General features: G+C 37.1%; 1 protein-coding gene across 4 annotated transcripts; it reads left to right on the forward strand.

The window, feature by feature from the left end:
* The first annotated feature begins 270 nt into the window (after positions 1-270).
* On the forward strand, positions 271-22,608 carry ppp6r3 (protein phosphatase 6, regulatory subunit 3). 4 transcript variants are annotated; one of them, XM_061284038.1, is made up of 25 exons: positions 271-533; positions 1,880-2,038; positions 2,351-2,585; positions 3,134-3,320; positions 3,407-3,544; positions 4,715-4,780; positions 5,299-5,411; positions 5,657-5,770; positions 6,397-6,523; positions 6,800-6,952; positions 7,168-7,317; positions 8,022-8,086; positions 9,433-9,548; positions 10,968-11,053; positions 11,868-11,954; positions 13,673-13,770; positions 15,806-15,860; positions 18,402-18,529; positions 18,996-19,111; positions 19,265-19,346; positions 19,849-19,946; positions 20,031-20,226; positions 20,636-20,653; positions 21,467-21,541; positions 22,298-22,608. In XM_061284038.1, exons 3-25 carry the CDS (start codon positions 2,359-2,361, stop codon positions 22,347-22,349), a joined length of 2,547 nt encoding a protein of 848 aa, XP_061140022.1. In that variant the 5' UTR covers positions 271-533; positions 1,880-2,038; positions 2,351-2,358; the 3' UTR covers positions 22,350-22,608. The 4 variants fall into 4 exon arrangements, with proteins under 4 accessions (XP_061140022.1, XP_061140023.1, XP_061140024.1 ...); XM_061284039.1 differs by having other exon boundaries at positions 13,724-13,770; XM_061284040.1 differs by lacking the exons at positions 13,673-13,770; positions 15,806-15,860.
* Positions 22,609-22,815: the final 207 nt, after the last annotated feature.

Below are 22,815 nucleotides of genomic sequence, written 5' to 3' on the forward strand. Positions count from 1 at the left end.
TATTTCACGAACTGGCCACATTGTCAGATTATCATACAATATCTTCATTTTGAATTTCCTGTGGTAAATATGCCTTACATACAGTATGTTAAATTTTAGACATTGTCCATTGCGTTGCCTTGCATAGCAACCAGAGTTTTGATTGGTTCTATTATTCTTTATATTGGGCTTGGCAGCCAATAGAATACAAGGGCGTTTTTGAGTGATTTGGTTTCAAACCAATAGAATGACTGTTACTGCCTGAATGACAATCCCCTCTATGTTGTGGGGGAAGGGATCGATGCGATTGACTGGACGGGATCGCCATCTTGAAAAGTGTCCTCCATTGCCAACTATTTCACGTTGGTCACATCCTCTCAGTTTTAAATGTTTGATTTTCCCGGTCACGTTTTTTATGTATTTGTGTTTGGCGTTGATTATTGCTTTCGGACTATCGGGAAAAAAATTCATGCTGGAGACTCGCTGTTCTCAAATTTGTCGGTAGGTACACTGGCTTCAGGAACGACTTGTCAGCAGTGATTCTTGCAACACCGGTAAGCATAAGGTCTGCATGCATGTTACTACTGTTTGCTTATAATCAAGCAATATTATTGGCGCATTGGAGAATAAGAAATGGTAACTTGGTGGCTATAGCTGGTGCATTTGTTGCAATGCTTATGATTGTCATCGTTGTTGTTGTTGTTGCTTATTTGACAGTTGTGGTTGAGAGTTGAGCAATGCATGCTTGTTGTGAAAATGCATGTTATTTACACAACCAGGAAGCTTCCTAAGCCAGAGAAGTTAACTATTATCCAGAGCAACATGGGGCATTGTCGAGATGTAGCTCCACTGCCAATCATTAGTGTACATCATGTCAACCCTTGACGACTGCTTCTGCTTGTCGCATCTTTCATTGGGCTGGCCTTTCTCTGACGTGCAAGTCTCCGTTGCCTACCACTTCCTTGTGTTTAACTATAGCAACGGAAGTTTCAAAATTATAGCAACAAACATTTACACTTGATTTCATTGTCTGTCTAGGGATTAGACATTGATGGATGGATATTTGTTCATAGAAAAACGGCCTGCTTTCTCTGCCTGACCAGATCAGTCAACCCCATCAACATAAACATCACAAGTGCAGACAGATCATTGCAGATTTCGCTGTCACACCTAAACACAGCATCATTTTAACCCACTCCATTGGAATATTATCAATGAGTTTTCTTTAAATGAACACCTTTCCAAGAACAAAATTAAAATCTGGAATCATAGCCACTGGAAACTAGTTTGTGTTTTCCCACCCATGTAAATAACACTTTTGGATCCATGAATAATAATGGTGTAAACTGTTCATTTTATGGACTGGGGTCAGTCCTGAAATGGGAGTAAATCAGTACAATGTGTGCAAGTAGGGTGACACAATATAATGTCACTAGAAAATTCATCCATCCATTTTCTGAATTACTTTTCCTCACAAGGGTCGTGGGCATGCTGGAGTTTATCCTCCCCAGCTGACTTTAGGTAGTAGGCAGGAGACACCCTGAACTAGTTGCCAGACAATTGCAGGGCACACACAGATGGACAGTGGCTCACTGGTTAGCACGTTTACCTCACAGTGCGGAGGTTGTGGGTTCTATTTGTGTGAGTGCGAATGGTTGTTTGGCTATGTGTGCCCTCCTTTTGGCTTGGTTGGCAACCAGTTCAAGGTGTCCCTCACCTACTGCCCGGAGTCAACTTGGTTAGGTGGGAGGAGCTTAAGAGGGCATTTATCAGCATTGGGTTGGTCATATTGCTGGGTCACCTGGGAATCTCCACAGAAGGGAAATACATGTGATGCATATTTCCTGTGTGATAAATTGAAGAATCACTGTTATTGTTCTTTCACAATTTCTCCTTACAGGTGGTGCACCTCTGGATGCGCGCCGCTTTTGTGATAGTCATTTCGGTTTTGCTGACTAACCTGGAAGTGCTGACTAACCTGGAATGGGCCACACATGTCGCACCCCAGTACGTCTTTTGTTTTAACTTGAGCTCTGGTGTCTGGACTACCTACAACTAGGTAGGTGGATGAAGGTTGCCATGTACCGCACAAGACGTATGACACACAAATAAAGTATTTGCAGTATTTTATTGTCATCAATATTCTAAAAAATCCCTAAAACAGTTGGTTAATCCCTCGTTTATCGCGAAAATTGACAATAAATGCTTAATGATGGTGAACTGAGTATGTTGTTTGAAGTCAGATAATTAAATTTTACAGTCAGTTAATTATTGTTGAACTACATTTAAAGTGATGCTTTGAGTTTTGTGTGTTTGAATATGTTACAAGCTAGTGGCAACATGAATAAAATCCCATTTGTTTCTTTCTTAGGAAAAAGTATGTTTTGGAAATTTGACCTCCACGCCACATCCCACATTGACACTCTGCTGGAGAGGGAAGATGTTAGACTAACGGATATAATGGATGAGGAGGATGTTCTGCAAGAGTGCAAAGCCAAAAACCACAAACTGGTTGACTTCCTTCTGAGACCAGAGTGCATGGAGGACCTTGTCACCTTCATCACGCAAGAACCGGGTGCTGATGTTGAGGAAAACATTAAATACAAGTATGACCTTACTTGTATTTGTAATTTGTATTGTGTAAACTCTGCAGCATCACTTTCCAGCATCCTTGCCAATACTATTTTTCTAAAAATGTGGCATCCAACTTGGCATGGATGCAGGATTTGGTTTAGTTTTATGGACAAAGGTGTTTGGAAACAGCACAGAAGTTTAGTGACAATTGTTTTGTTACATATTTATTGCAAAGGTAATATTTAATGATGCTGAATTGTTGAATATTTTAAATATTTTATTAAAATTTGGTACAACATTGATCCCTATAAAAATATGTTTATTGATGCGGTATTGTAAAATTGTTCAAATGTTTTATCAAAATATTTAAGAGTCGTGTTTAAAAGGCCATAAAAATCTTTTAAAGTCGGAAATTCGGATTTATTTATTTTTAAACAAATACTCTAGCCCTGGTGGCGGGTCATACCAAAGAGTATAAAAATGGGACCCATTGCCTCCCTTTCAGAGTATACGTCGAGACTTATTTTATTGGCAAAGTTAACTTCAACATGTTTTTTTTTTTGTTTTTTTTTAATGACAGGTATCCCAACATATCTTGTGAGCTTCTTACGTCAGATGTGAGCCAAATTAATGACCGATTAGTGGAAGATGAGAAATTGCTGATGAAATTGTACAGCTTTCTCCAGAATGAGCCACCTCTTAATCCACTTCTGACCAGCTTCTTCTCTAAGGTCATGTCTATTCTTATAGGACGCAAACCTGAACAGGTGAGCATTTGGAAAAATGATGGAATGGGTGGTATGACCTGGCATTGCGACCCACCAGTATAATGTGAATTTTTGTGTGTATTTAGATAGTGACGTTTCTCCGGAAGAGGGAGGATTTTGTAGACCTGATGATCAAACACATAGGGACATCAGCCATCATGGACCTGCTTCTTCGAATGCTCACCTGCATTGAACCACAGCTGTTGCGACAAGATGTCCTTAATGTGCGTAGTATGATTATCCAATGATTATTTCCAATTTTTGTTCACTTAAGGTTAACGCAGACTCCCAATTCTATTTTATTGATGATCTGATATGAATAAGTAAACTTGGTTGGTGGGTGAAAAATGAATTTGACCACATTGAGCCTAAGCCGCACTAAAGGATGTACTCTCCTGACCCACTTTCTTTATGGGTGTAGCATGCCAGGCTAGCTCCCTAGGCATTGAGTTTGACACCCGAGATGTCGATAATAAAATCAGTGTTTGATGTTTAAGAATTGCACTCCACATTTATACATTTACCGTGAAACAGTCAGATATGTTGATGTGTTAAAGGAACACTTTTGTTTGCATTATTGATTAATAATTTATTTATTTATTAATTTATTCTCTTATTTATTCTTTTATTTATTTATTTTACTGATTGGCAATGAAGTAGACTCGGTCCTCGTTTATTGCAAGGGGTTACATATAAAAAATGACCCGCCCTAAGCTTTGTTGAGCTTTATTAAGCCCACCCAATGCGGTTCTCACCCTTCTAAACACTTGTTACTTAATAAATGTAGGTTTTAAATTTCATAATGAAGAATAACTCAACGCTCTGCACTCCGGCAGCGGAGCAGGACAGCAAATCGTTTTGTGGAATTTCTTTTTATCTTTAAAGTGTAAAGACCTGGAGAGCCCACATTAGGGTCTTGCTGGGGAATTGGAGCAATAATGTCAAGTTTGGTCAATATCTGGTGTCCCCATTTTTGTGTCTAGTCTTGTATTTGCCAAAATAATCCTCCTCTCTACCTTTAATGCACAGCTCTATGTTGGAACAGGTGACGTCATGACATTGATAGGAACGTCCTTTTCACCCACCACCTGCTATTGAGTGATAACCTATGGATGTAAATATTTTTTTTTAATCACTAGAACTTATGCCGCCATATGAGAAAAAAGAGCTCACTGCCAGCTAGGCAGGAGCCGAGCAAGCTCGTAGGCGCCGCTGTCGTCGCCCTAGCTCGTGCGACATGCTCGATATTTTCTACTCTACTCGATTCTAACGAATCGGAGTTATTCTCACAATTTTGCTGTGTCAATATTGAAAAAAGGTCTGTCATCCCGCTTTGTAGTTGCGCATAATAGGTGACAGAATACTTTGGTCACCTCTTTTGTTTCTCGTTTCAGTGGCTGAATCAGGAAAATATCATTCAAAGGCTTGTGGACATGGTGCAGCCCTCTCAGGATGATGATGTAAGTTGAACAGTATTGTTTTTCCTCTCACCACAATTTAGATGCCACCATAGCACTGGGAAACACTAAGGGGATTTTCATCCAAATGTTTTAAGTGAATTGAAATGACAATGCCTGCATTTATCCATTTGTTATTTTGCAAATTTTGCGTAGAGAGGAGGCTGCGCCATGCAATGACATTGACTTTTGTGGTTTGGAAGAAGTCTGGTCACAATTGTAACAGCGATCACCATATAGCGAGGCGTCAAAAAGAGAAAGCAAAGATGTTACAAATAGATGAAGAGACCTCCTCGTTGTTCTCCATCTGTGTTAATGTTTGCTTCTTTTGTTAAGTCTAGAAATATTTCCGTTTTTTCTTCCAATCAAACATGCCTTACTTTATTGTCCGATGCTGTTATTTGTGACTATGTGTGATGACAGTAGATGATGAAATGCCTATTAACAAAATGTGCTAAAATAATCATATTTCCATTATGATTGTGATTATTCGGTTTAAATAAATTGTGATATTCACACAGAGACACTCAAACGCCTCACAGTCACTGTGTGAGATTATCAGACTGAGCAGAGACCAGATGTTCCAGGTCCAGGGATGCCTACAGCCAGACCCATTACTGGCTACACTTGAAAAGTACGTTACGTTAATAAATACAGTGCTGAGCAAATGGATTAGATCAGTAACACTTTATCTCTTAGACCAAAAAGAAAGGTTGTTTGTTCTGTTAATAATCTTGGTGTGGCCACATCAAGTTCACTATGTAAATGATGATTTAGGATTCATAGAGAAATTAATTCTAACTCGTACAAGAATATCTGAGGACCAATGCCTGAACGTTCATGGTTAATAAATATCTGTATCTTCTCATCTGTCTTCAGGCAGACCACAGTGGAGAAGTTGCTATCTCATATCTTCGACAAGGAGAAGAATGAATCTGCAATTGTCAGTGTTATCCAAATCCTTCTTACATTGTTTGAGACAAGACGACCAGCGTACGTCCTGTGATCTTTCCCATTCTTTCAATTTCAGTTTACTTAAACTGCTGCTCACTGAGCAGCAAAGGTTTGCAAGTGTGCGCGCATGTATCAAATGTTCTTTTTGGTCAGGGTTCATTCAATGTTGCAGTTGCAAACCGTTGCAAAGATGTTCGTCAGACATTTCCAAAGATTTTAAATGGTCACAAACAGGTGCCAAAAACATCAATACCAAATGTTAAAAATGGAATTCCGTGTGAATATTTTAAACGTGAGTTGAGGCTTCTTATCTTCTTTTCCTTCCTTTGGACTCGGATTCAGATGCAAATGTAGGGGTATGAACTTGAAACACCCTTTGAACAAAGTCGATTAAACAACAACCTTTGGTCGTATCAATCTCAAGTTGGCTAAGTTTAAACATTGCAACACATTTCAAATTTGTGATGTGAAATTGATGTTAGTATTTATATTCGGAAGCAGCCAACCTAATGAGCATAAAGAGCCAATATTTGCTGGAGAAATAATACAGCAAATATTAAAAACAACAAGTATCTATAAAATGCTACTGATATCCAACATGTTTGATAACTGCTGTAAAATGATAGCCAGCCTCACTTAGAATATTCTGGGTGTTTCTCTTCAAGGTTTGAGGGCCATATGGAATGCTCCCCTAGAATGTCCAACCCTTCATTCTCAGTCAGCCATAGCATTTTGGAGGCTGTGAGACCACGACTCAAAGACTTTCATCAACTGCTGCTCGATCCCCCAAAGGTAAATTCGGATAGACAGGATTAATTCCCGTGTTTGTTTGTTTTCAACTAGTGATCGCTTGTTTTTCTTTCGGGCTTAATGCGATTCCAAAAATTCTGGACCCCGTAGTCCACGTAAAATCGAGGTTCAGCTGTAGTATTAAGTCCAGAAGCATTTGGACAATGACAATAACGTTATTACTTTTCACTTTCGCTACCACAGTAGATTAAAAATATTGTCGGGTTTAATATCTGAGTCAAGAGTTTGTGTTCTTAAAAAGTGACTTTTCTCAAACAGAAGGACATGATGAAGACCACGTGGGGGGTGCTGGATCCTCCTGTGGGGAACACAAGGCTCCATGTGGTCAGACTAGTGGTCAGTCTGTTGCAAACCAACACTCCCTCTATCAATAAAGAGCTCATTCACCTCAACACCCTGGGAGTAATACTTGTGAGTATTGTAGTTTCCACTGAATTTTAATTATAGAGCAAATAACTGTAAATAGAACCAAACATAAAGAGGTTGGTGACAATTGCTTTACAGTAAACTGTCCCAGCTCTTATTTTGCTAAAATACACTCACAAATACCTAAATCTTCCTGTACAGTTTGTTTTATGTTGTCAAAAAAGAATGGTTATTAATCATAACACTGTTATTTTTCATAGGATATGTATTTCCGATACAGCTGGAACAACTTCCTCCACATACAGGTGGAAATTTGTACAGCTGTGATTTTGGTCATGCCCCCTTTCACCACTGAAGTCCAGCTAGACACAGAACAGGAAAATGCAAGCGAGAGCATCCTCGTCAGACATGTAAGATTCAAATATCACATCGTACATTGGGCACCTGTCTTGTGGGGCTGGGTGATACATATGGCTGTAAAGGAGACAGATTATGAAAATATTTTTTTAGGTATGCACTATAACTCTCAGACCAATATTTGTGGTTCGGGCGTCACATTGCTCGATTTGATACCAACAAAATTGTATAGTTTTCTTTACAATTGAGTGCAACTGATTTAAAAATGGAAATGGTCAGCTAAACTTTATTTGATGTTAATTTGTCAATCTTCTTAATGGCTGGATGTAATGATTGAAGGTGAAGTTCACTTGAGCGTAGATTTTTTTGCACTCAAATTAAGTGTTGACGTCATAAATCACAATGAAATGTCAGAAATTAAATGGTTTGCCAGGGAACATCTTGTTTGCTTTTTGTACTTAAAATATTTGTATTTATTATGTACTGTGAGATGATTGATGATTAAAAAGAGATTTATTTGGTCCTAATCATATTTCATTTGAAAATTAATCTCAGTGAAATGTCTGCGTTAAATAGAATGTTTGAAATATTTGAAAAATACGTTTGAACTGTTACAATATATTCTGCTGGGATTTAATTCCTTTAAAACCAAACCCATTCCCAATTTCATTTCACAAGTTCACTATCAGTGTTAAATATCGAATTTTATTTTCAATCGACATTCTAAGTAAACATTTTGTGCAATTCTCTTCAACAGTTGTTTCAAAAATGCCATTTCATACAGAGAATCATTGACGCTTGGAACACAAATGAAAAGGAACAGTGAGTACAGTTTTTTATTTCTTTTGAATTTGTAGTAAATTCATTAAATGAATATAAAAACTGAATAAAACGGGTTGCTAAAATATTTGTGTAAAAGTTGTTTGAGCTTGTACCCAAAGAATCAAGTTTGATCTGTTTTGAAGATAGTCAGATATTTGCTAGATGGGTTGCATTTGTAACCATTTTCACAATGGATTTACTAAAGGCCTTTTTTTCATGGAAAATAGTTTCTACAATTAGTTTAATGTTATTGTGTGAACGAATAGGATATCGCTATTCCTTACAATAATTTCCCTCGTTCCCATTAAGGTGTTCAGAGTAGGTCGCTAAGGAAACAGGAGTCTATGACATTTAGTCATCAAATTGTTTTGTGTGTTAAAATGGAGGACAGGTGAATCCAGTGAGAGTGAGGCAGGAAGGCTTCTGGACATCAACAAATATCGACCGTGAACTTGATGGAAGCCCAGTGAAGGGTAAAGAGGGTGGGTGTGATATGCTGTCAGGGCTTTGAGCAGGTGAGAAACATGGCAGTCGTGGTCTGGGCAGCTGAGATGTTGAGGGGTGTGAGGGTGCAGATCTGTCCTATGCCAGCTTCAATAAATCAAGAGGTAGTTTCTGTTAAGTAGTTAGGAGAGGCTCCGTGGGTTGAGAATGTGCTTTACGAGTAGCTTTGTTTTTTGGGCTTCTTTTTATGATCATACAAGGTCAGGGTAGATCTCCATGCAGACAGGAAGGGGCAAGAAGCAGCTTTCTGGGCACTCAGTACTGTACAAATCGTACAAAACAGTACAACTATAACTAAAGGGCAAAAAAGTATTTAGTCAGCCACCAATTGTGCAAGTTCTCCCACTTAAAAGATGAGAGGTGCCTGTAGTTTTTTATCATAGGTACACTTCAAATTATGAGACAAAATAAATTCAAACAAAAATCCAGAAAATCACATTGATTTTATTTGCAAATTATGGTGGAAAATAAATATTTGGTCAATAACAATACCGTACTGGCCTGAATATAAGGCGATGGTTTTGCATTGAAATAAGACTGAAAAAGTGGGGGTCGTCTTACATTCGGGGTCTAGACATTTACTTGTGCGCTGCGGTAAGTTAAAGGTTGCTGTAATGGTGTGCGTCTTTGACACAGAGTGAGTATATACATATGTTATTTCATTTGATATGTTATTGAAATATTTCATTGTTACTACTGTCCATTGTTGTGCCGTTTGTTTTACACAATTGGTGACTGACGAAATACTTTTTTGGCCCACTGTAATAAAGGTCAAAGGCCAGTTTACCTTTAGCTGGTTTGTTTGCTCAATTTTTATCAATGCCATTTTCTTTTGTATTTAGGCTAGAAGGTGGTCGGCGGCGAGGCTACATGGGTCACCTCACTAGAATAGCTAATTCAATACTTCATAACTGTGACAAAGGCCCTAACGGATTGCAGATACAACAGCTCATCTCTGGTAAGAACACAGTCTTAAGTCTACTAAACATTTGAAAATCTGAAAGTTTTGGGGGAAAAATAAATTTCTGTCAAAACAAGTCAAATTGCATATTGTGTGAAGGCTTAGATAATTCTAAACAGGCTTTCATATTCTTCTGTTCATCTTGGATTCTGAAATGCACAATTAAATCATATTTGAATTGAATTACATACAATATATTCCAGTACGCAATTTATATTACGATGCACCCATTAGATTTTGCGTTGTTGCTTTTCTTCAACCTTCTGTTTTTTTGCTTCACAAAATAATTCAAATACTAATAAAGAATAAATCTAGTAGGGCTGTGCATCGCTCCAATAAAACGATGCACTGCGTATCTCCATACGATTCAAGAACAGTATATTTTGAAGTGGAATGAATGTCACAGATTGTAGCCAACACACTGGATACTCCTCTGAGAAGTCAAAAGTTAATCAAAAATCACAGGCAGCATCTAAAGATTTTTTTAAGCAAATTTGAAGGTTCATGGATAAGTGTTAAACCATCAAAAAATATAATTTTGGTTAAGGAGCTTCTATAGATGACTGCATTCATCATTACAGAAATGAAACATTTATTTTGGTAATCACCAATGCAGATAATATTGGGCTGCTCTGAACTGACTTGGGGTTCAAATGTAATTATTTTATTAAACCGTGTCAATATAGATAGATTTGAATAACTATGTCCATATATCCGGGATGATAATTTTCCTCCCTTTCAAAATCATTGGAACTGTAAGGCCATTTGATCTATTTTTGCTGTAGACTGAAAACATTTGGGGCATCAAATGATGAATTCTATGGAAAGCAATGGCTACAAAATCACACATGTACTAAGAAGCAAATGTTGAACAGGTAGACCAAGGAAAATAACAGTAACAGTTGAGGACAGAAACATTCAGAAAGCTGGCAAGGAAGACCATATAGTAACAACACTTAAATAACAACCTCCAGTGGGTAAGAGTGAATGTATTACCTGTTGGTCACTGAAGATGCAAAACATACAATAACAAGAATCACCTTCCTATCATATTCATGTAAAAGGAAGCTGCGAAAGGTACAGATTGTTTCTCCGCCTTTCTGTCCGATTCGGCAAGCATTTTACCTACCTGTTCAAGACAAGGCTGAAATGCCCCTCAAAACAATTAAAAAAAAAACAGGCTGTAGTGACAGCTTGAAATAGCATCACAATAGCAAATTAGATCTTTATTGATATTGATCTCTTGTCTCATATTCACCTTTTGATATCTAACGCAAAGATTTTCAATCTACAGCAAAGAAAAAATGGACGAAACGGGCCTCCGTTTTTATATGTGCTCATGGATACCTTTGTGTGTGAATTGTATGTGATGTTCAACTGCAAATTGTATGAAGGTGAACTCGTTATGTGTGACAGAGCTAAAAGTAGAAGACAGAGAAAAGTGGGAGGCCTTCATATCTGGGCAGCTTGCTGACACAAACAAGAGAAACACTGTTGACCTGGTGAGTTATCAAAAGCACACATGGTTTTCTTGTCAAGCGTCAAACATTTCTGACTATAGATATCTCTATAAACCAATATAGTGCTTCTAATAATATATAATAATAATCTAACTAGCCATTTTGTTGTTGATCATCAGCTCAAAGAAGTGTTTATTGTTGGCATTTGTATGTTCAAAACAAAGTTGTGACCACTTCCATTCGCTCTTAAAATCATCCATGCCCTTCCAAAAGTATTGGCACAGTGACGGAAATTCCTTCGACTGAAAACCTTTGGGTTTAACATCATAGGACGATTAGGAGACAAGAGATCAATACTTCAGCCTTTATTCCTAAATATTTAAATCTGGATTGAATATACAATTTAAAATCACTGCCGGAGCTTTGGCCTGCCCGTTTTCTTTGGTTTATTTAGACCACGGGTGTCAAACTCAAGGCCCGGGGGCCAGATACGGCCCGCCACATCATTTTATGTGGCCCGCGAAGACAAATTCTGCATCAAATTCGTGTGTCGTTACTAGAATTGCAAATTGTCTTCACTTTTAATACTATCTTTTTTTTTTTTTTTAAATATTTGACCAGTTTTTACTCGTCTGATTTGAAAACGAGTTATTTGTCAGTTTGTTTTGTAGCTTGTATGTCGTATGAGGTGCTCATACATTTATTTGGGTTGACAGTCATAATGGCCCTCCGAAAGAAGCTATGACGACAATGCGGCCCGCGAAAAAAAGGAGTTTGACACCCCTGATTTAGACCTAATGCCCCATTTTACATAGGACACAGCTTGTTCATCCACATCATTACTTATTCTTGTCAGGTGACTACACATCAGATCCAATCCTCAACTGATGACGAGATTGACTTTAAAGATAGCAGCTTTCACCATGACTCATCTCTACAACAAGTAAGATTCTAATTTTGAGACTGACAAATTAATTTACTTCCATGCACGCATGTACAAGGCCCATAGTCACACAAAAACAAAATACCAAAGTAGCATATTTGTTCGTGGTCTGATTTTTACAGTTGTCGTCAGACGTTAACATACACTTAACATTAGATTAGTGTCAGAAAAGCAGCGAAGGACTGCTGGGCTGGACCTCATAAGGGCTGCCTTTTAATTTGAAGGCCCAAATGTCCGGTAATGTCTAGAAGCTTCAGCCAAATTTGATGCCTGATAGACGATGAATAAAAGTAACTTGCTGCCATTTAATGTTTTATATTTAGTTGAAAAAAAATGCTCTCAACAATGCTGGAAATTGACATTAAGCACCATGTATCAGCAGAGCTTTGTCTCTGAAGTTCTCCCTGCTCTCCAGCACAAAAAACACTCCACCATCCACCTAACACCATAAAATTGACATCAAAGAAGCGACAGCATTCGCTTTGTTTTGGTCATTAATCAATATAGTCGGAGAGTTTCAATAAATGTATGTGAGCTATTTCTCTAGATTTTTTTAAATAAATATTGTTCTTTAATACCAACCAATATTTAGAAAAAAGCTGTTTTCCTTCGGGTTTCAGGAAACTAACTGTAATATGTTATGTTGTGGATCAAAGTTTAGATTTATTCATTTACTTTTGCATTTATTCAGCTCAAAAGTAAAAAGCCGCTGTGGACCAAGTATGAAATGCAAGTCCCCTGTAAAAGCTCAAAATATGCAACATCGTTTGCTGCCATTTTCACTCTGACATTTCTCCTTGCGTGCTTACAATCTGGCACTGTGTGTTGTGTAATGCAAATGGGTACTAGAGCAGGAGTTGACTTTAAAAAACAGCTGTTGTGATGTCCTTGTGATGCTCTCAGCCCACAACCACCAAAATGAAATATGATTCCAATCTAATATTAAAAGCAAGAAACAGCAACCCACTGTAAATTCATATTAGAGGGTCCATGAATGATATGAATTGGATTGATGAGTTTATGTAAACGTCTGGCCGCAGCTTTTGTAAGTTTGTAGTATCATTAGTTACACACCAAACATCTGTCAATACAGAAATTTTTTCAACGTACACACATTTGGACTATGGGGCCTCTTAGTTTTTTGCTAATTATCCAGCTACTGAATATATGAGTGCCAAATCATTTTGAGACTTACCTCCATCATGCACATATATGACTTATGTATCTTATTGTGTGTTTCATAGTGTGGCCTTTCTGCAGTCAACCAGTTCTGTAAATACTGGCTAGCTTTGTGTAGGCTCGAGAGCAGGGGTTCCCAAACTTTTTAAAACCGAGAGCTACATTTTGGGTACCGATTTAATGCGATGCGTTAAATTAATCCGTAACATTTTAAATAAACATTTGCTTCAATCACATTAATTACATTAAATTATGTTACTAATAATTATAATAAAATAATATTAATTAAATAATAAAATGTGTGTGAAGGTGCAGATCATGTTAATATCAGCTGTGATTTGATTAAGGTAGGAAACAGAAAAATGCATTTATTTTATTTAATTTTTTTAATCTTTGAAAGGACCACTTCTCTAACATTCCGAGGAAATCATGTTGAGTCACTAGTGCGTTACTTTTAGGACAAGCTGGCAGGAACCATGTTGTCAACCCCTGCTCGAGAGAGTGCATCATTAATCAATATTGGTTTTGGCCTTTGCTAGGCGTTTTCTGATTATCAGATGCAACAAATGACGTCCAATTTTATTGAGCAGTTTGGCTTCAATGATGAAGAGTTTGCTGATCCAGATGATGTTTTGGAGTGAGTACAAATGCTGTATCATGTTAAATAAATGAATGAAAGAATAAAACTGATGGGACAAGACACTAAAGACATTGCAAAGCTGACAACCTGCAAACATGGAAATCGGGAAATATAACGCCGTGTGCTGACAAACTATTGCATTTTATTGTGCCTGTCAGTCTTTGTGATGATTCAAAACAGATACCAGAATAGCTGCTGTATTGAGCATATCCAACAGTACAGAATCACTGTGAAGTCACTGGTGTGCTGTCCCAGTACTCTTCAGAAATGAGATTTTTTTTTAAGTTTCCATAGATCTAACATCTACCTAAATCTGGATTTCAGTGCTACATGGTATATAATTCAGATTTGTGTTCATTTTTGTTACATCTTCATACTCGCCATAACAATCTTGTTTGTCCAGTAAATCAAAAATGTTCCTCGTTCATGTTAAAGGTCCGATTCCATCAAAATACATTTTATTCACTATTTCATATATAATATTAGTCAGAATTAGTCTGTGACATGGTTTAATGTTTGGTTTAAATGCGCAAATCACAAACCACATCGAATTCTATTCTACGTGCAATAGCTTTTAAATGGCGAAAAGCCCGAAAAACGAGCTGATCTGCTTTTGAAACGAGAATCGTACTGTTTTGGGGCACAACATAGTAAGCTTTCACAGCTTTTGTAGCATTTATCAGCATTACCATGAAGCTGGATGTCACAAATGAGCACAACTGACAACCAGCCAGAAATCCTGGCTTGGACCTGACCAGCAGTAAGGTGCTCGCTGGTCAGCTGTGAGGTGTCGGCCGTCATCAGGCCTTGGCCAGCCGTAATTACCGTGACAGGCTGCTGAGTTTCAATAGAGCCAACACAATGAAAGAGACATGGTGGCCACAAGCTGCCCACTTTTTGTCAAGTTGCAATCAAAGGAAAGATGTTTTCCCTATCAAAATCGTCATTCGGGAGAACAACCCAATTGCTATAGTATAGTTTATTTACATTTTGCATATTTTAAAATGTTATGGAAAAAAGTTTAGTCAAAATTAGCTCATTCAAATGTGTGACCATAACTTCTTGGTGGTTTCTCTTTTCTCATTTCCGCCTGTATTTATTTATTTTTGATAGGAAAATGTATTTTGATTATCAGTGGGTTTTTTTTTTTTTGAAGATTTGGTTTGGGGATTTGGTTGTATTTTTTTCCCCCTCACCCTATGCATTTCATTGGCTGTCAATTACTATACACATATTTTTGCTATTCAGGTGCTGGTCCTTATTTCTCGTAAATAGCGGGGGATCAATTGTAGCTTACTATAGGTCATCCTACTAATTTACAACCCTAAAACCTGCTCAAAGGACATCACATATACAAAATACAAACAAAATATAATGGCATGGGACCTTTCATGGAAAAACCTCACCAATCATTTGTTGTACCTTATTTAATTCCAACAATTGAATCTGTAGTCATGTCTGTGTTATTTACATCCCATATATAATGATTCTTTGCAAAATTAATTTAAAAAAGCATTTTCATTCACATGAGGCAGGTTAACATATCTTCAGAATTTGCATTTAAATGTAGCGGTGTACGTTCCCGTTTCCATTCGTTGTGCATTTGGTCAAAATCATGAGTTTTTTTCTTTTTGCATAATCATGCTAACTTCTACCGCGCCATTCGTTTACTTTTATGATGTGAAAATGGCTGCTGAGAAAGTCATAATCTTTAGCATGTTACTGTATATCATGCGTAGGCAACTCCGGTCCTCGAGGTCGATGTCCTGCGTATTTTCTATGTCTCCCTGTTGCGACACACGTGATTCAAATGATCAGGATTTTTTATCCAGCTTTTGCAGACCTTGCTAAATATCTGACCATTTGAGTCAGGTGTATTGCAACAGGGAGACATAGAATACATGCAGTGCACCGGCTCTCGAGGACCGGAGTTGCCTACCAATGATGTACATATATTGTACTTTCTTTTGAAGAATTGGACATAATACCTATTGAGCTCTTAACTAACCCATATTTTTCTTTAACATTGCAGTATTCCCTTTGACAGAATATCAGACATCAGTTTTTCACTCAATACAAATGAAAGTGTAAGTACCTACATTATTATCTTTCAATATTAATGTAGATGACAAAGTGTATTTCTAGGTGTATTCAATTAATTCTACTGCAACAAAAATGAATGCATGAATTTGCATCTTAAGTCTTTTTTGATCCGTCTTCCGTACCACGTATCCTCACGAGGGTCGTGGCTTAGTTGATTTATCGAAGTGAAATCTACCTGTTTTGAAGTAATAGAACATCTAAAAATGGCAGTTGTAAACATTGAGTTGATACCTGAGGCAATATACTAACTGTATTTTTATGTCCTGACAAATAATATTGACGGTATGCAAAGTAGGTATTCAACTGTACTCTTTTTTTTTAAACTTTCAATACAGTCATAGTACTTGCAGTTATGTCCATGCATAATACAATAGTCTGCTACCAACTTTAGGAAGAAATAAGACTTCCCTAAACATTTTAGAGAATGTTATTTGATTATACTTGCTGTTAACTGGAAACATCTGGGTTTGACATGAAATAGAACATTTCAAACTTTATTTCCAGGTACTATTTGCTCAGATCAGGTATTAAATCGATTTTTTAACTGAGCACCGAATTTTTAGCAATAGTATATCAGCACAACCAAGATTAAAGTGTACCTCTGAAGTTCACACATTGAGGTTTCAAGAGGTAAAGAAAGGAATCTTGTAAAGTGTTATAAATATCTGGTGTTCCCATTTTTGCGTCTAGTCTTGTATTTGGCAAGACCAGCAAAAAATCGCGGAAATGTTTGTTTTTCAATGAATAAGCCGCACTGTACTATAAGCCGCATGTGCACATGAGTTATTTACAAAGAAAGATGGTACACAGAAAGCCTTTTTAAAGTTTTAATAACATACTTTAACATGTCTTTCTAAACGCTCCCTGTGACGCAGCAGTAATATCGCAGGGACATGGAAGTAACGCAGCACAAATCGGGCTGTATAAAAATAACATACCGGTAAAAGTCACAGAGACGCGGTGGTAACACAGCAGCAACAGGGTAGCACAGCACTAACAGGGCTGGTTAAAAAAACATACCAGTAAAAGTAAAAAAGAGCCATCTTCATCTTCCTCCTGTGCACTGAAACCATCGAAGTCTTCCTCCTCAGTGTCTGTCCGATTGGAACAGCGTCAGATATCCTTCGCCACACACTTGATCAGTCTTTCTTTCGTCGTCGCTTTTATCCATTCCTCCTAGCATTTTGCATGATGAGGGTCTGTTCATGCAAATGTATTCATCCACAAAGCGCTAATGGTCCAAAATGTACGGTAACTGATAACAAGTGCAGGGGTCATCAACCTTTCTACTTCCTGGGTACTGATTAAGGCAAAGGGCTATCAGTCTGACACACACTTCTGAAATAGCCAATTTGCTCAATTTGGCTTTTACTGAGTTATTATTGTCATTTCCAGTTCACGTGTAAGTGTGATTTTAACAAGAATAGCAAAAATACAGTCAAACCTTGGTTTTTGACCACAATGCGTTCCAGAAGGCGATTCGAGAAGCAAATCGGTAGAATTCCGAATCTATTTTTCCAATTACAAATAATAGAAACATTTTTAATCCATTTCAAGACAAAAAAAAAACCTGCCTTTTTAAATATAGATGTGGCCTATATATACACATGTTTTCTTTTTTCACATTTTGTGGTCATCCCTCATATATTTAAAATTTCTGCATGAATTATGGTGATTTCTGATGTAGTTTTCGGGTCTATACAGTTCTCTGAAGATTTCTGTCCTGAACTGGTGATGATTTGGTCTACACTTAGGTACATTATTCAATAGTTTTGCATAATTGTGTGTGTTCACATAAAAGTTCCTATTCAAATTGTATATCCGACCCATGTTTAAATACATGGAAACAAAATGTTGATCTCTTGTCTCAGTCATCAAACAAACTGTTTTCAGTCCACATAAAAAAATAAAGGAATCATCCTTTGCTCCAATATTTTTTAAATGGAGTGTACAGTACTAAAATAGCACTGCTTCAAGGTTTTGTTTTTTCAATGGTCTTAAATGTACAGTCAAACCTCGGTTTTCGACCACAATCCGTTCCAGAAGATACAGTACGTTTTTACCCAACTGTATGAATGAGCTAATGTCCTGCTGTAAAAATTCATTTCTTTTGTAGGTTGACCTACAACATCCTCCACAGTCCTCCTTTCTGTTTCTGTTATGATAGATAAATAATGACTAAATCTTAAAACAAAATTTGTATCTGTAGATGAAATAAATAATTTGAATTCAGTAATAGATGGATGGGTATACTTAATTGTTGTTGAGAATATTAAATGTATTCAAATTAAAATTGGCAGGGAAAAAAGTTCAATGAAATTGTACTGTTTTCCAACATTGTCTCAATTTCACTCGGAACCCAGAGTGGTTTGGAGTGTTGTTAGTTGGAAATGCATTGATACTGTAAAAACAAAAAACAGGATATACGTGAATTCTCAGTAGCTCTGTGAGCTGACTTCAGAGTTGTATGTCATTCATTCATTTGTGTACAATGTTTTTCTCCTGATCTGATCCTATTTCCCCAGGTGAAAGTAGCTATGTTTGAAGCACGCTGTCGAGAGAAAATCCAACAGTTTGAGGATGCTGGTTCGGATGAGGAAGATATCTGGGATGAAAAAGTCACCTTTATACCAGAAGCACAGAGGCGCCCCAGGTCAGAAAAATACACATGGATTTTGGAAGCTGCTGCAAATATAATCCTGTTTTGTGATCACAATGTATGCACACATGACACACAAAAGTACATCAACTTAATAATAATTTTAGTTCCAAATACAGTTATATACCGTATTTTTCGGACTAAAAGTCGCTCCGGAATATAGGTCGCATTAGCCATTTATTGAAACTCTTTTTCACCCCCTTTCTCAGACTCTCACTGTTTTATGCAACAGGAAATATAGAACAAAAAATAGAAATCATCTGCTGCTGTGAATTTTTTCTCTGTGAATCCTATACAATCCAAATCTCATGCTTAAATGTAATTAAGCCCCCCAACCCTAGCTCTAACCCTAGCCCTAACCGATTCTAATCGTTTTGTTTTACGGCGAGGTGGCACCAGCTTCAATGGGCATTACCGACACCTTCATTCCATGCTTCAGTCATTGCTAATGTTAACTTAGGAGTGCGGGAAGTACAGACAGCGAGGACAGCACTGATTCGGAGGAAGAAGATTCCAAGAAAGATGCGTTTGAAGCTTCTAATCCCACCTCTGAAGACATTATGGAAGTTGAAACAGGTTAGTAAACTCTAGCAATCTCTATCTATGTATACATGCATCTATCATTTTTTTATCAATCGTTACTTCAATATCAATCAAGAAACATCAACGAACCTGCTGTTTCTACCCACCCCCCCTTTTTTCTTTTTTCTTTTTTCTTTTTATTCATAGACACAGCATGGAGTGGCTATTCTGCCCCGAATTCCAACTCAGAGACAGGATGGGCTGACTTCTCCAACTTTTCCCCCAATAGGTAGTAATATTGATTGTTTATCCTGTCTGCATTAAGCATATCATATTACATATTAGATGAACTAAATAAAAACATAAATTGAAAAAAAAAACATTTTCATCAAGGAAATAAAACTTTTTGTCATTGGCAATTAATTGAATGCGTAAGCCTTTGGGATTGATTGCAAATGTATTCATTTCAGTAGTATGGCCCTTGGCTACAGGAAGGGTGTCAAACGGATGACTCGGACTTGTAGTTTTTTACTGTCACCCAAAGGTACATCATTCGGCAGAAGCCAATAAAAACATTCTATCAAATTAGGTTGCTGCTAGGTGAGTCCTCTTTTCTGCGAGTTGACATTTCTCATGGTTCCCCTTCTTTTGTCACCTAACTTAGCCTAAAATGTGACAGGAGAAAAACATAGTACACTGTATTGTAATCCTGGTTTGTATCCATTATTTGTTGCCCGTCACAAGGCTTTGCATAATAAATGGAGTTTGTGAGTAAATACAGTCTCTTTTAGCCCCAATGACCCACTACTGTGCAACACCCCTGTTGCTATGGAAACCAACATAGAGAAACTGGATCCGCTGGGCGTCATTGGACCGTTATACTCAGAAGGTGAGATCAACGGATTGTACTGTACCAATATCATGATACCACAGTCCTGTTGATTGCTTTTGTTTTCTTGCTCTTTTTTAATAGAAAGTCATGGCTGGCTTAGTCCTAGTATTTCTTCTTCCTCTTCCATCACATCTAAGGGTTGTGGAAGATCTAAAATGGCGGATGAAACTACCTGCAATGTGCAGCGCAGTATTACAGATACAGTCATCAACGGCTCCATAAAAGAGACTTTCAGCCTTACTGTTGATGCAAAAACTGAGACGGCTGTTTTCAAGAGGTTAGCTACACATAATACAATATCATGGTTTTGCTTTTTAGTAAAGATACTGGTCAAAGTTTGTTTATTTTTTCAACCATACAATGCAGTCAAGGTTAATGATTGAGATTTTTTCCTTTTGCATTTAGAATTAGTCAACGGCTTATTGGGTGACAAATAATCAGGCGCAAGTCATGTTTGGGGAGTTGTTTTAAATGACATGAAAAGAAAATTATACTAACCTATTAGATTAAGCTTGTTAATGTTCCTAGTAACTTCTCTATCCTATAAATTTTGTCGTCCTCTTTCACTCTTCCTTTATTCATTCCGCATCTCACGCTATTTTACTAATCATTATTATGAACCAAATGACACGTAAGCTTCCCTTCCTCTCTCCCTTGCTGTGCACTGTCGGTGTGGTCTTCGTCAGAGTGTTGAAATCGTATCGGTATGTATCACCAATCAAATTTCAGCCTGCAGCCATTAACATCAAACATTCCTATCCACATTTTGATTAGGGATGCTCCGATTGATCCGCGACCGATCATCATCGGCTGACATTTGTGAAAAAGAGCATGATCGGTACTTCCCTCCATGGCTAATCATCACTCGCATAGAAATGATCTGGATGCCAGTATTTCACACACAAGTTAGCGTCACGTTCTATGAGAAAAAAAAGAACTGAAAGAAATTTTAACATTTACATTAGACACACAATTATTTGAGAGTTGAGCAAGCTACGAATGTAACAACCCAAACCACGAAAAATAAGAGGATGGAAACTGTTTGTTTTTTTTAAAGATCAGATTAATTAATAATAACTAATTAATTAAGAATTTTTGTTTGTTGTAGCTCTAAAATTGGAAATTCTGCACCAAAGCCACATGATCGGTATCGGCCAATCACACTAACGGATGATCGGTATCGACAGCATAAAACCCTGATCGGAACATCCCTGATTTTGATATTGTTCATGTCTTTTTCATCGTCTGTGTTTTGCATGTACTGTGAGTATTTTCCATTTGGGAGTTTAGCTTTAAAATTGATGTGTGGGCAGAAATAACAGTACAACCCCGGATCTCAACGCTAATTCATTCCAGAAGGAGCGATAAGTGAAGCCGTCGCTTCACTATTAATATTTGTTTTCTTTTACTGTGTAAATATGTGGACTGCATCTTGCATTGTATTGCTATGTGTTTATGTGAATCACAACGTCTTTAGTATTTTATCCGTGTAATGACTGTGCTTCCCCTCTTATAAGCAATGACAAGTGCAAGTATGCAATGGAAGTCACTTATGGCCCTCGAGAGGAAATGTCGACCAGAGATGATGCCAAGTAAGTCAGACTGTTCTTTATTCCATTGATTCATAACTGTGTCAATCAACTAATCCGATTCAGCAATGGTAAAAGTACATCATGTTGTAATAAAATTTGACCCTTTACCTCTGAATTTGCTATAATTTTACAAATTGCTAGTGTCAGGCCAAACTGTCAAAAAATAGGTGGATGGATGGCTGAAAGGACGGACGGACCATATATGTTAATTGTGTGGATTAATATACTACTTTTAAATTATACATACTAATGATGTGAAACAAACATTTAAAAAATATATTAAAAACCATCACAAGTAATAACAAGTACTTCTACTTCAAAAGAGTGAAAAGTTTTTTTTTTATAGTTTCATTTATTTATACTATTAGTGCAACTGTGTGTAATTTTTTTCCACATTTTAAAATTATATGTGAACTAATTGCAGTTGTGTGATTCTTTTTTTTTTTTTTTTTTTTTTTTTTTTTTTTTAATATACATATTACATATTAGTGTTACCTGCATATGCTTAAAAAGGCATTTATTTTAGTCTTGGAACAGATTAAAAAAATTTCCATTATTTGTAATGGGAAAAATAGATTCCGAATTCGACCGATTCGCTTCTCAAACCGCCTTCTGGAACGGATTGTGGTCGAAAACCGAGGTTTGACTGTATTGATGCATTTATGTATTCCTCTTTTATAATCATTGAACATGTTTACCTGCCCCCTTACTCGTTCCTTTAATTTTTTAAAAAAATATTTTAACTTCTCTACACAGATTGGACCAGAGTGCCGTTTTCTCAGATCCAGCAGTAAATGGACCACCATGAGAATTGTGTATTTTCAGTTTCTGGCCCTCATAATCGATCATTGAGAAGATTCTCCCGAGGGATTAGCAGAGACCACTGGTCAAACGTGGTCATTTGCTTTCTCCAACAAAATCTGCAACATTGCCATCAGTTTAGATAAATGACAATGTTGTACTGTTGTTTTAATCTGCAACTGACAGCTTCTCATACAGATTTATTTAGGAATGTTACTATGGTTGAAAAGATGATTGTATGAATAAAATATTTTCTAAAATGTAAACACACCTTGTACCTTGCACACCTTGTACTATACACAGTCCTATATGTAGCAACAAATGTTCAGACTTACACACATGCCTAAACAATGAGACCCAGCTCTGCTCAGTTACAATTTTAGCTTTGTGTAAATACACATACCTGGATGAAATGTGATAAGGACATTAAAAGACACCATAAATTAAATTATACACACACATGCAGCCCCGGA

This window comes from Syngnathus typhle, linkage group LG7 (assembly GCF_033458585.1).
Source record: "Syngnathus typhle isolate RoL2023-S1 ecotype Sweden linkage group LG7, RoL_Styp_1.0, whole genome shotgun sequence".
Taxonomy (NCBI): domain Eukaryota; kingdom Metazoa; phylum Chordata; class Actinopteri; order Syngnathiformes; family Syngnathidae; genus Syngnathus; species Syngnathus typhle.